At 41.1% G+C, this 14,691-nt stretch overlaps 1 protein-coding gene across 1 annotated transcript in view; it reads right to left on the reverse strand.

The window, feature by feature from the left end:
• ADCY8 (adenylate cyclase 8) overlaps nt 1-14,691 on the reverse strand; it is a 216,489-nt gene that overhangs the window by 27,074 nt on the left and 174,724 nt on the right. Inside the window, exons 12-13 of the mRNA XM_057735462.1 lie at nt 13,827-13,999; nt 5,903-5,981 (exon numbers count right to left, since the gene is read on the reverse strand). Coding sequence (XP_057591445.1) covers nt 5,903-5,981; nt 13,827-13,999 — 252 coding nt within the window. The remainder of the gene's footprint in view (nt 1-5,902; nt 5,982-13,826; nt 14,000-14,691) is intronic.

A 14,691-nucleotide genomic window follows, 5' to 3' on the forward strand; every position in this document is an offset into this window, starting at 1 on the left:
ATTGATAGAATTGGAATATTACTACCTAGTAAATAAATGAATATAGGTTATTATTGTCAATTGCTGCTAATATCACAGAAAGAGAGCTAAGCAGACATTACATGCTTCTTAATAGTAGTTCACAAAATCAACTGATTAAATATTTTTGCAGAAAAAAAATTGAACTTGAATCTCACCAAGGTTCTAGATATAACTACCAATACAGGAAAAACAAAGGACAGGGAAATGTGTTAAATACCCCTAGAGGATGCAATCAACAAACTCTACACTGAGAGACATTCTAGAGGTCAGTGGCTCTCACAAAATATTGCAAGAAACAAAAAGGGAGGGTGATCCTATAGATTAAAAAGAAATAAGAGACACATCAACCAATGGCAATATATGGACTTCAGTTGGATCCCAACTGAAGCAAACTTAAAAAATATGAACTAACTAGGAAACTGAAACACTGCTTAAAGGCTTGAACATATTAAAGAATTACTGTTTTATTTTTTTAAGTGTGTTCATAGTGTTGTGATTAGGCTGAGATTCTCTTTTAGTTGCATATTGAATTATTTATAGATGAAATGACAGGACATTGGAATTTGCTGCAAAATAATTGGGAAGGAGAAGTGAGCAAAAGAAGTAGGGATGCAGGTGAAAAAAGACTGCACGTGAGTTGATGACCGTTGAAGCCGTGAGCTCATTATACTATTCTATGTACTTTTGTATAAGTTCAAAATTTTGCATAAGAATAAATTTAAAAAATGGATGTGTTAGTGGCAGGTTGTATAAAAGAATGCTAGTTCTGATTGTTTTACTAAGTTGCTGTGTGACCGTGGGAAATTCATTCAGCGTCTGTATTTTGATTCCCCTTCTAAAAAACAAGGATAATTGCCTTCATCTTGTCTAAGTCAAGATACGTGGATTACCATAGTGTCTGTCATATGGACCAAATGACATGATGTATGCAAAAGAATTCGGAAATGTCTAAAATGTAGATTTATCAAGTATTACTATGATTTAAGGCGTCTGTGGATGAAATCAGATCAAAACTATGCTTTAATTTTTTTCCCTCCAGACTCAAAAGCATCAAGTTTTGATGTGTGAAGTTGCAGGACAGGATTTTATCCACAGTTTTTTCCAAATGAAATATTTTTTTTCCACCCTTAAAAAATGCATGATCGGTTAAAGCAAGAGAATTTTTTATTTCTTTCCTGTTGAAATACTCTCCTCTAATTGAATTTAAATCCGAATTATGAGTAGGGAAATCTGGAGTTCAGTAGTTGACTCAAGCAAGAAGTTTCCAGTTGCAAGACAAGAACCTACTTTACATTCTGGCCAGGTGACTGCAGGTCACTGCATCTAAGATATGTTCATAAAGAGATATTTTAGTCCAAGTAAAGTTCTATCTCTTGACAAAGGCAGTCTCATGAAGGCAGGCATAATATATTACTAGACCTCCATGGAAGGAAAATATTCCTCTTCAGTTTACTAAGTACCTACTATGTGCTAGGGGCTGGGCATATAGAAATAAGCAAAACAGTCTCTTTGTCAGCTGAGTGGTGACAAGAGAGCACAAAAAGGAAAGAGATCATTTCAACACAGTGGGGTCAGAGCAGACATGAAGAGAAAAGCAAAGCAAAACGAATGCATGGACAAGGAGTTTTTAAAAGTGAACATTCTTTAGCACTTGCTCAAGAAATGTCAATTGATTTGTAAGCGCACTCTCCTAATTTTTACCAAACCATTTTTGGAACTGGCTACATGAAAAGAGTACCAAGGGAACAAATACACATCGTTCACATGTTTTGTGCCAGGCTCTTATCACAGAACGATAACTAACACTGGCCGAGTTCTTGCCTTGGACCAGGCACTGTTCCGAGCACTTCATACACACTGAACATCATTTAATCACACAGCAGCTCAACAAGGTAGATACTTTATTATACCCATTTCACAGCTGAGGAAATGGAGGCACAGTAAGGTGAAGTCAGGTGCCTAGGATCTCACAAAAAGAGGCTGGGCTTTGAACCCAAGGCATTTTGACTCCAATCTGTGGTTCTTAACCCCTATAATCTGTGTCTATGACCTCATTCAGCTGTTCTCCAACTCTCAATAGATAACTATTAGGCTTTTCATCTTGCAGGTAAAGAAATGGCACGTCTGAGTGGCTGAGCATCTCAAGGTCACCTATTCTCCCAGTAGCACTGCTGGGATGCAAACAAAAATTTGGTTCCAAGGCTTGGGTCTTTCCTTCTAAGCTGCACAATTTCAGTGCCTGTCTTTATCAGGCCTGGAAGTGAGTGGAGACCTGACCTTACTAATCTCTGTTTCCGTGCACAGGTGACTTCCTCTTCTCTAAATGGAGATGCTGAGGCAAAGCCCAAACCTCAGGGCTGCAAGTGAATCAGGCACGAGGTGGGAGGTACCTGACTGTCTGCTCGCTTCTGTCCGATGTTCAGGATGTTCACCTGCCTTGGAGGAGGAGGAAGTGTCTGGCATATCGCTTCCACGTATGTGCAGGATGAGATTTCTCAATTATTCACTTACATAACAGCCTCCATCACTCTGGAGATGTAAAATTACACACGTTCCCGCTGGGATGCTGCTGTGTACCAGGCATCAATGGGGATTATTCAGCCTTTAATAAGAATAGAGGGCCTCTGAGTCACAAGGGAAAACGGTGGAAGCTGGTAGCAAACCCAGGAGTGGACGGACTTGATCCAGATGAACAGGACTCTGATGGATGTTATGAAATGATACTTGAAGTGATGCACTCCTACAGAAAGCATTCTCTAAGAGACAGGCAGTGGCACATGATGGAAAGTGAGGGAGGAGACCTACACGTTCAAGCATTTGGATTCCTGTTTCTGTCTGGTCCTCCTTATTGGCTTTGTGACCTCAGGTGACTTGAGTCTCTGCTCCTGCCTTGGGAGCAAATGGATAATAATACTTTCTCTGTTTGTCTCAGGCTCTGTTGTTGTTGTTGCTGTTGCTGTTTGTTTGTTTTTCTGGCGTGCCTTGCAGTTTGTGGGATTTTAGTTCCCCAACCAGGGGAACTCAGCAGTTCAAACCCAGGCCCTCAGCAGTGAGAGAGCAAAGTCCTAACCACTGGACTGCCAGGGAATTCCCTGTTTGTCTCAGACTCTTGCTTTCAAAGTAAAATATTAATAGCTCGCAATTTTTAAGCACTTATTCAATGTGCAAACAACCAGGAGAAGTACATTATAAACATATTCTTATCTAATCCTATAACAAACCTATAGAAGGTGTTATTATCATACCCATTTTATAGGTGAGAAAACTGAGATTCAGAAAGCTAAGTAAATTACTGAAGGTCACACATCTACTGAGCGGCAGAATTGGGGTTTGAATATTATCTACCCCCTCCAAAGCTTACATCTGTAACTGCACAGTTATGGGACATATTTCCATAATTTCAAAACCTTTTGAAAGTTAAAAATGAAAAACAAAATAGTCAGATGTCACTTAAGCACTCAGGCCCTCACTGCTTACTTCTACACTCTTACTTCATACACATTCTTCATGTGATGAGGTTATCTGCTTTCCTCAAGTGGAGAAGAGAAAAAATTGAATCAGAATGTCAGGGGCACTGAGAGGGCACAAAGTAATTCCTTAAGGTGACAGAGAAGATGGAAACATCCTTCTTATTATGGAACGAAGACCCCCCCACTCTGAGCTTGCTCTCAGCTATGTCTGAGAATTTCTCACCTGTCAGTTTAAAACCTGTGTGACAGAGTGCATGTGTGATTTTCTATAGGATTGCCTTGTCTGATTCTGTCTTCACGGCCCTCAAATGTGTTGCCATTTGCATGTCAGACTAAGGAGTTCTCCCCTGTAACTAGAAGCCGTCAAGATGTGGAGGACATGACCCCAGCTCTCACAGAAGACCAGAAAGACCTAAATAAAGGAATTCGGCAAATGGCCAGACGTTGACATTTGGCTCATTGGTTCACCATAAATTCAGCTAAAATTGAAAAGCAAGGTAAGGTCATATTGCAGGATTGAATGCCCTTGGCTTTGTGAAGACATGCAGACAATTCTTTCTATCTTTCCCCAGTCGAGAAAGTGGAAAGGTGGGCTTTGGAGACAGATCTGGGTTAGAATTCTAGTTCTCTCACTAGCTGAGAAGCCTGACTTTCTTCATCTGTAAAACAGGATCCATAATAAGGAGACCATTTGGGTTGCTGAGATGATCCAATGAGATAACATGGTGAAGTGCCGGGCACATAGTAGGAGCTTTATATACATTAACTTTTGCCCCATTTTCTTTGAATGTTAAGTTTTGTTGACTCTTTTTTCCCCCTTGACTACATTTACCATCTCTCTTTATTACAAACAACTTTATATCTCTAGCTTCTTGGGGGTTTTGGCTGTTTCATCCCTGGTTTCTCAGGATGCGTTACCTCCCTGTCTCCATGGTGATTTCTCAGTGGTATGTTTCTATTTCTGCTCTGGCTGATAGTCTTCCTGTTTTGTGTTTTTCCTTTCCTGGTTACTTTCTTTTGAAGTGCACACGAAGAGAGATGGACTGGGATCCACAGATAGCAGTGAAGCAGTAGAAGCCTGGCTCTACCAGAAAGTGAGAATCTCCCCAGGTGATGAATGTTACTGAATTCATGGTCTGAGTCCGCATGGCAAAATCCAACCAGTGGTGGAGAGCAGATGACACCTCTTGGGTGAAGCCTGTTATGATGCTTCCATGCAGAATAATTTCCTACTTCTCTGACTCTTGAGGTCCTTGAACAAGTCTGGTCCACACATAGCACGTGCCCCATTGCATTATTTTAAGATCTGCTCTCCTGCAGGAGACAGGAACCCTTGGGCCAGGGATGGGATTTTGTGCAGTGCCCATCTCAGATGCTGGCAGATGGGGAAGTGGCATCCATATGGTAGGCACTTTATCTACTTAGGACAAATCAGTGATGAAGCACTTCCTCTTTTTCTGTAAGGCAGTGTTCAAATGCTGCATATTATCATCTCCAGTGATGCTTCAAAATAGCCCTAGTCAGGTATTACTATCTTATTTTATAGAAGAGGAAACAGAGGCTCAGGGAGATAAGCAATTTGCCCACGGCCACAAACTTCTAGGAGGCAGGACAGGATTGGAACCTTGGCGACATGTACACACTGCTATATTTAAAATAGATAACCAACAAGGACCTACTGTATAGCACAGGGAACTGTGCTCAATACTCTGAATAACCTAAGTGGGAAAAGAATTTGAAAAAGAAGAGATACATGTATATGTATAACTGAATCACTTTGCTGTACACCTGAAACTAACACAACCTTGTTAATCAACTGTACCCCAATAAAAAATGAAAATTAAAACCAAAACCAAAACCAAAACCCCAAACCTGAATGTTTACCTTCTAGTTTACACAGCTTCCACAGTAATAGTTTTATCCAGGCAACAGAACTGGGAAGGATCCCAAGTTGCCTCAGGCAAAAATTGAAAGCTCTTTTTTTTTTTTTTTTTTTAAACAACAGCTGTTTCATTGAAAGAGATGTATATATGACATGAAACCCATATTGCTCTCCAAATCATCTCCATCTTAGTTTTTCATTAAGTGGTTCATACTAGGAATCGATTCATTAAGAATCAAAGCTTGCTAGGAATTCCCTGGTGGCCCAGTGGTTAGGACTTGGCACTTTCACAGCTAGGGCCCAGATTCAACCCCTGGTTTGGCAACTAAGATCCCGAAAACCACACAGGACAGCCAAAGGAAAAGAAAAAAAAAAAAAAAGAGAGAGAGAGAGAATCACCACTTGCTGCAAGCAAAGAAAAGTCATTTATTGATTTATTGCAGAAATGAGTGGCGGCCTCTCAGGTCAATTTTACGGCCATAGGAAATGCCAGGTAATCAAAGGCAGTTAGAGGAAATTGTCAGATTACCTGCTGTCCGTGGTAGAAGACAGCCAGGAGGAACATGGCCATCAGCAGCAGTGACGCCTCCTTGGTCCCCAGGAAATCTCTGTTGGAAGAAGAAATGCAAATGGCAGCATGGTTATTGACAACCGTGGAGGGACATCAAGGAGACCCATTAGGAAACTGAGGTTCAGAATGGAGTGGGATAAAAAGAAAGAAGCAGCTGTTTTCTGAGCTCCCATTATATGATAGGGGCTGCTCTGAAGGCTTTCACATAGGCTAATTCAGGAATCAGATGACCTCCAATGGTATGAGGTCACATAGGTTATACCTGGTAGAAGACTCTAGAATCTAGATAATGCACTCATATTAATAATGATTTTTGCAGAACACTTTTTCTAGATTTCAAAGAGCTCTTATACTTTCTTGGTACAAAAATCCATGTGAAGACAAACATCCCCTCTTTTTCTTTAGATGTTGTTATATTTAAGAGACAGGTATATAGTACTTGCTGTGTGGCAGCCCCTGTTCTAAGTGCTATAAGAATCACACTTAGGATTTTTTACATAAATTCTTATTTCAATTTTGGGCACTGTTGTTACCCTCTACAATCGCTCTTTCTACATGGCTGCTAGAATATTTTTTATCACTAAAACCAGATCACATCACTCCTTTGTTTTATAGCTTCCCAACTCAAGCATACATATATTCAGAACTCACTCAGATGTAACTTAACTCCGATGTAGTTAAGGACACGATGGGGCCATCACAGATGAGGCGCAGTGTTCACAGAGAGAATACCGGGCACAATATGACTGAACCCAGGCCATCTCCAGCTTTCTCTTTTCTTTTCTCACTGGAGACTAGCAGGAGTAGCACGGGGCTCAGGAAAATGGGAACATGAACCCAGTTGCCAAGGCCAGCTTCTCACCTAGCTTTATGCTAAAAGACCCTCCCAGCTTACACAGGGTCAGGCCCAGCCCAACTCTGCAGGTAGAACAGGGACTTGGGAATGGAGATGTGCCTTCTCTTGGAGAGGTATCGTGCACATGGGGACCCTGGGGACTAAGGAACTCTGTGGGCTGAAACCAGATTCAGATTTGTGAATTTCTAGTTCTGTCTTCCTTGGAGATAAGATGCTAATAATAGATAAAACTCTCTATTTTATTTCTTTTCTGTAGCCCCAGTGAAGCACATAATTATTGAGCATCTACTGTACCTGGCACATACTAGGATACAGAACTGAAGGAGGCACATTGTCTTTGCCCTCAAAACAGTTCAGTAAAGGAAAGAACCAAATAGATAATTTCATAGCACAATATACCCCATAGTAAGGATACCGCCTTGTTGCCATGGGAATATATGGGAAGAGAAAGTAACCCAGGCTGGATGTTAAGAGAAGACTCAAGAGCTGAATATTACAGGTTGATAAGACTTTGGGAGGAAAAGGTAGGATGAGTTCTATAGGGATGAGGCATATATCTTGCTTATTACCTAGCTGGTTAACAAGCTTCTCGTGTAGGGAGGATAAGTAAATATCATATATCAAGTTTGGGGCCATGCACAGACTCAGATATGTTAGAGCTGCCCACCACCAGTGCCAGGAGCCATCTATTGTCGATCCAGAATTTTAGGGACTAGGACTCATTCATTCATTCATTCTTTCTTTCATTCATTCAGTTACAGTCACCATAGTGCTTGTTTTGGGGAATAGGCACATTCCAGTACCACCCTTTCCTGCATGTCACTTAATTCTCTGGCTCCTGAAGTTTGTGGACTACTAACAAAATAAAAAAATCATGAGCTCTGTACTCATGTAGACCCAGCTTCCAATCTCAGTTCTGCTACTGACCAGTGGTTTGACCTTGGACGAGCCACTTAATATCTCTGAGTCTCAGTTCGTTGCCCTGTGAAAGACTCTAATTGCGTTTACCTCCCTAACTGTGAGAATTAATTGACCAAATCATGGTAACGTGCTTTGCATGGTGTGTGGCCCATGTCTCCCTCTGTTTACCCCCTAAAGCTCCCAGCACATCCTCTTGCTCCTGGTGGAGGCATTTTACAAAATCACTCGTTCACATGGCTTAGTTTGAATGGGAGATGTCCTATGTTTAGGTCCTCATGAATACAGCCTGAACTCCTGCTCTGACTGGCACTTCTGATATCCTTTTCTTTGTGATGCAGAAGACTTTTTTAAAGCTCAGCAATTTATCACTTAAAACATACTTTCAAGAGAAAACATAAATACATCTTGAGTCATTTTGAAAGCAGTGGTTGACTAAAAATAGGGAGATGACTAGATCAAATTTGGAAGAAAAGTAAAGAAAAATTATGAATGGTCTTTGAGTCTTCAGGATGTGTTTCAGATGGAAAAAATAAGGCCTGCATAGGAACTACAGAATATGCGTGGTAAGTCAGCCAGGCCAGAGACATCCAGACAGAATTGCGATTTGAATTTAGAAGGGATTTTTTTTGGGTCAATTCTATGACTGTTTGAAGAAATTCCAAACAGAGGCACATGGCTGAAATCTGTACAAAACTGTAATACCTTGCTAGATTTTGGGTGGTAGAGACATAAAACTGAGGACATTTTGAACAATTAATTTGGATTAATAAAATTACTGAATTAATACTACCCTCTCCCTGTGTTCATAGAAAAGGACATACTTAAGTGAAAACACATGTAGAAAAATGTGATTCTCAGGACTACCACAATTTTTAGAGATGATCTTATCTGATGTCTCATAAAAATTAATATTTAATTTGAGCAGTAATCATTGCAGAAATACTCATGCTAGTTGTAGTGAATTTGGAAGCTAATACACATTCACAAATAAAAGAAAATTAAAAATTGCTCTTCAGCCTACCACCAAGAGAAAACAAGAGTTAATATTTTGGAATCAGCTCAATGTCATTTCCTTTTCCTTCAAGCAAAAATATATCTATGCTTACAAATTTAGAATTGTGTAGTTCATACTGTTTTGTAACCTACTTTTGCACTTAGAATGTATCATGAAAATAATTCCGTGTAATTAAATACTTAACAATGTGAATTTAATGGCTCTATCCAATTCCATATTATGAGTACCATACAAAATAGAATAGTCCTTGCAAGCCTTTTAATTTACTGGCTGAAGACTGAGGCCCAGAGAGAAGAAGGCACTTGCTCAAGGTCACGCAGCTGATTTGTGCCGCAACCAGGAAGAGAATTCACATCTCAGGCGCCAAGATCAGAGCATTAGCCGTGGCGCATCCGATGCCAATTTTAATGTAGCTATTGTCTCCCGTTTCCCCTCATGCAACCCCAAATAAACCAGCCAGCTTGAATTCATTTTTATTCTGTTGCCATACTAATGAATGCATTTGCTTAGTGCTGACTTTATGTCATACCTCTGATGGCACTTTGCATACATTACCTGCTTTAATTGTCATAGCAACACTTAAAATGTTATTATCCCTATTCTGGTAAAGCAGAAACGGACTCGGCTGTTAAACGATACACTCCAATTCACAGATCTGGTGAATGGTGAAGGCTGGCTATCAATCTAGACCTCAATGATGATTTTTCAGTAGCTACCATGCCCCCCTATAAGCACTGGCTTGTAATTACTTGTCACTAAGTTCCTTATCGTGTCTTATTCATCTGTGAATCGGCAGGGCCTACCAAAGCCCACAGCAAAGGTATGACACTTAAGTTCGAAAGTGAATTATGCTTACAGGATGGGGAACACGCGGTTTCTGGGTAATAGTGAGCAGAAGTCACAGGGTTGTAGATTGATAATGCTTAGCTTACTGTGAACTAATGGTGTGATGTGATTCCAAATGGACTAGTGTTTCTACCAGTCACCCATTCATTTCACATTTCATTCAACAAACATTTAATAGGACACCTGCCGCCAGACACTCCACTAAGTGCCACAAATATGAACATGAGTAATGGCTGTTGCCCTCTAAAGCTTCTATTGTAATGGAAGAGGAGGACGGGGAAATTAATGACTGGAATAGAGGAAAGTGCAATGATAAAAATTTATGTGCACAGATTAGAAAATGAGGAATGATCAAAGAGGGCTTCCTGAGGAGGGAGTCCTTGAGTATGACAGGTTAGCAAGCGGAGGTAATGTGTGGAAGCTCATCTGGTTAACAGCACGTGGTTTCCCATGGCTAGAATACAGGCTATAAACGGTGACCTGTGGAGTTGAAGGAGATAAGGCTGGAGGAGTCAACGGGACTCCAGGGACAGCACTGAAGTTCTTGTCAAGCAGGTTGAACTTGTCACTCTTTAGAGGTAACAGGAAGCCCCTTAAGGATTTTAAGAAGGATAACGAGTTGACCAGCTGGCTTTGCTGGCTTTGAGGAGGTTGGATTGAGAGTGAAGGCTTGGGGACCAGGTAGGGTACAGCAGTCCAGAGATGAGAGCAAGGATACTTCTAGAAGAGCAGTATTCGTGGTATCAAAAGGATCATGTCTAATCATTAGTATTCATCAGGTGCTCATTCTATGCCAGACCTCGTGCCAAGTTTCCATTATCAAATTTGATCTCTCATATATTCCTACAACATAGGAACTCTTATCATCCCCACTTTACAGATGAGAAAAACAGGGCTTGGAGAGGTTGTCGCTTTTAATTAATTTGCTCAAGATCACACAGCTGGTTGATGGTGGAGCTGGCATTTGAACACAGGTGGTTTAATTCCTAAGCTTGTACTCACAAATGTCATAATGTACGCTTCCCTACAAGGAATGCTGAGGAGGATGACTCTCTAGGGACTGATAAGATATAGGGAGGGAGGCTGCCTCCCCTGTTTTTGGCTCAGTGCCATCCACGGAGACAGGGGGTTGTCACGGAGGGAGCCTCATGGGCAGATAGACAGTCTGAGGGGATCATCTCAGTGTGGATGCAGCCAGGCTGCCCTGTGCAATGTTCTCTGTACTTTCCCAGGTACCTGACCTTCAGGAACAACCAGTAGCAATGCCCTGAACCAATGTGAGCTCCTACGGGGCGGCTTATATCCCAACAGCATGAGCAGACCGTGGCTGCCAAATAGGTCCACAGTGACACTGACCGTTGATTTATAATGCAGCTGAGAGGGACAGCTGAATGAGCTCCTCCATTCCTTATTAATTTAATTCTGTTGATAGAGTGGAATCAATACAAGGCTAACCGATAATTGACCTTGAGTCAGGAAGAAGCTGAGAAAAGCCCTTGAACATCAGCAGCAATGAATTTGGGATTATGCTTGCTCTCACAATCCTACTTCACCATTTACAACTTTTTCCTTAGCACCTCAAAACAGAATTCAGAACTAAACCTCTCTCCTAAAAAGGAAGGAGGGAGAGGAGTGAACAGACACTGATCACCTACTGTGCGCCAGGCATGTCAGAGCCTCCCTTATTAGAGTATAGTTACTCCACTTCACTGATGGGTAAATTGAGGTCCAGAGATGGGGAGGGACTTTCTAATGCAACAGAGTCTGGATCTGAAGCCAAAGTCCTGGCTTGCTCCATTAATCCTGTTTTCTTTTGAATGAATAGATTTTAGATGGTTTATTTTTTATTTCTACTACAAACATGGCCTATTTGGTTCATACATCTCTTTGCCCTCTTTTGTGCTGGTTTCTGCTTGGCCACGGGGCATCTGTTGCCACTATCCATTTTACCTAATGTGAAATGGTTTTGACTTTCTTTGAACCCTGGGCATATGGTGAGAGAGTCTTCATCTTGATTTAAGAGATGTATGCATTATTTATGAAGATGGGCTTTGGAGCCAGAAAGACTTGAGTTTGAATCTGCATCTGTTACCTACTGGCCATGTGCACCTGGGTAACTGTTGAACCTCTCAGAGCCTGTGTTCTTTAGATTGTCGCCACAAGGGTTAAGTAGGGGAATGGGTGTAAAGTGGAGAATGCATATGCATAACAGACACAAATTAGTACCTAGAATTTATAAAGAAGCTTCACAAATCCAGTGAAAAAAAAGGCAAACCACCTAATAGAAAACCAGGCAAAAAATATGACCCAGAAGTTTACTGAAAATGGTCAGTAAACAACAAAAAAATGCACACATTTACTCATGATCAAGGAACTACTAGTGAAAATAATGAGGCAAAATTCTCACTTAGAAATTCAATAGGAATTACAAGAACCGCTGCTTGTAAGAGAGAAATTATTCCAATCTTGTTGGAGAGCCGTTTGGTAATATTTTAAAAAGTGGAAAATTCAGATTCCCTATGCTCTAGCTAGTGTGTTTTAGATCTAAACCCCAGGAGACATTTTCAATGATGGTCACTGAAGCACTGGTAACATTTCAATAGGTCAAAGGATAAATAAATTTTGGTATGTTCTATCTAAAATGAATTAGATTTGTAGATATGAACCTAGATGAATCTAAAAAATACAATATTGGATGACAACACAAGAATTTTATAAATAATTTATAATACAGACAAAACTAAATATATATAAAACACATGGATGGGAAGGATATATATTAAGTGCATTAGAAGTTGACTCTAGGGAGGAGGATAAAAGAGCAATGCTGGGGAAGGGAACTTCAACAATATCTGAAATACTTTATCCTTTTAAAAATGCAGAAGTAGGGGACTTCCTTGGTGGTCTAGTGGTTAAGACCCTGCGCTTCCAATGCAGGGGGTGTGGGTTCGATCCCTGGTTGGGGAATTAAGATCCCACATGCTGTGCGGTCAAAAAATAAAAAATAAATAAATAGATAAAAAATTTAAAAATTAAAAAAAAATGCAGAAGTAAACATGACTAAGTGTTAGCATTGTTTATTTCCAGGGGTTGGTTCATAGATGTTCACATTATTAGTACCAGACACATTTTCTGAGGCTTGTTGAACTATCTCAGCTTTTTTTAAATTTAAATTTTTTATTTTGAAATTAAAAAAAAAATTTTTGGCCACACCACACGGTATGCAGGATCTTAGTTCCCTGACCAGAGATGAAACCCATGCCCCTGCAGTGAAAGTGCAGAGTCTTAACCACTTGCTCGCCAGGGAAGTCCAGCTTGACCTTATCTTTCTCTCAGCCTGTTGTCCATTTGTTCTGGTCTCAGTGAGACCTTTGTGCTTCCCACCCCTGAGGCCAATCAATCACATGCTTGGTGTCTGGCTCCTTCCATCACTTCCAGCTCCCATGAAGCTCCATAAGGCAGGTGTGGGGTCTGGTTTCCCCAACGGCTGTGGAAATGGCCAAGTGATATCACCAGCAAGTATATCCAGAGTATGAACTGTGACTAATGGGAGAAAGGAGAGGGGAAGAGCCAGGAGATTCCTTTCCCCTCCTCTGTTGGAGACACTTCCCTATACCATCACCTACCCAGAGATACTTCAACTGGCCAAGTGAGTGCATCTTCCAAAGTACCAGCTTCACGATTCATGGGGTCAGCATAACATGGCATTTGCTTGTATTTGCCTCCCATCCTTTTCTTCACGTCCCTTTTCCCTCACTTCTGCTGCCCTAGGTTTGCATTAGCACTTCATGCTTGCCTCAGGCTCTGTTTTCTAGTGAATCTAGGCTAAGATATTTTTTTTGTATTTTTTAATATTTCAAAAATAGCAAAATGCAAGCGGTATAGAAAATGCTCATTGCACAGTGTCTGCTACTATTAATAGTGCTACAGCAAAATTATAATCAGACCTTACAAATCTTCGAGCTATGAAAGTTGAAGGATCATCAGCTATTAGATTTGTGGAGACCTGAGCTATGGTTTAGTCCAAACTTTAATTCATTAGTTAATATGTAACAGATATACATAATAAAATGGAAAACTAGGAATTTTGCCTAAACTGGTAATCCAGAGAGTGCATATAATGAGAAATATATCACTATTCAATCAGTCCCCAAGTTTCGATAACTCTACCTTGATCGTTTTCCCAATGTTTCCATTTCCCACTGAAAGTCAAGCAATTTTTGAACACAGTGGTGGGTACTTACTCTCCACTGTGGTTCAGGTTGTCATAGCGCAGGAAGAGGCCCGCATAGAGGGTCTCGGTCAGCAGGGCATAGATGGCAATCATAATCAGCAGCACAGCCAGCTTCAGGACAGAGTTAAGTCGGAGGAAGACTGCACAGGTCACCATGGCCAACACCCCCGTGAAGACAAAGTACTGGAAACAGAGAAGGTAGGCTGTCAGATTCAACAGGAATGTGGGAGGGTCATCCTCCCAGTCAGGGATTCCAGGAGGTCTCTTTATACAGATGCTGAGCATCTCCAATTGGAGGTCTCAGGCCATCCTCAAATTCAACAGGTCACAGGTTGAACTCATCACCTGCTTACCACCTTCCCAAACCTCTGTTCCCTATTCTCGGGGGAATCATTTGCACCATTCCTCAAGCCAGAAACCTTGGTCTCATCTTTGTTGCCTTCCTTTTCCCCCACATTCCACAGCAAGGTCATCCTCAGTCTGTAGATTCTACTTCCTTAATAGATTTCAGAGCCAACCACTTTTCTCCTTCTATCCTGTTTCTGTTTTAGCTCTCACCTCAGTTTTAGAAGTTTTCTGGCAGCTCTGTCTGCTTCTAGCTCCCAATCCCTGCTGAATACACACTAACATTCTCCATCCAGTATTTCCACAACACAGGTCTGATCATGTCACTCCTTAACTTGAAGTCTTTCCATTGCTCTCCATTCCCTCAAATTATACTCTCCTTCCTGCACGGCAAAGCTCTCAAGACCATCATCTATCAGATTTCCTTCCACTTTCCAAATCCCAACATATGTTCCAGCCTCACTATCTGCCAGCTCTCTCCCTTAGCTGTTTCCCTGCTCTCCAGTGCCTCAGTGCTTTGCATGTCCTGT

Source organism: Hippopotamus amphibius, chromosome 5 (genome assembly GCF_030028045.1).
Source record: "Hippopotamus amphibius kiboko isolate mHipAmp2 chromosome 5, mHipAmp2.hap2, whole genome shotgun sequence".
Taxonomy (NCBI): Eukaryota; Metazoa; Chordata; class Mammalia; order Artiodactyla; family Hippopotamidae; genus Hippopotamus; species Hippopotamus amphibius.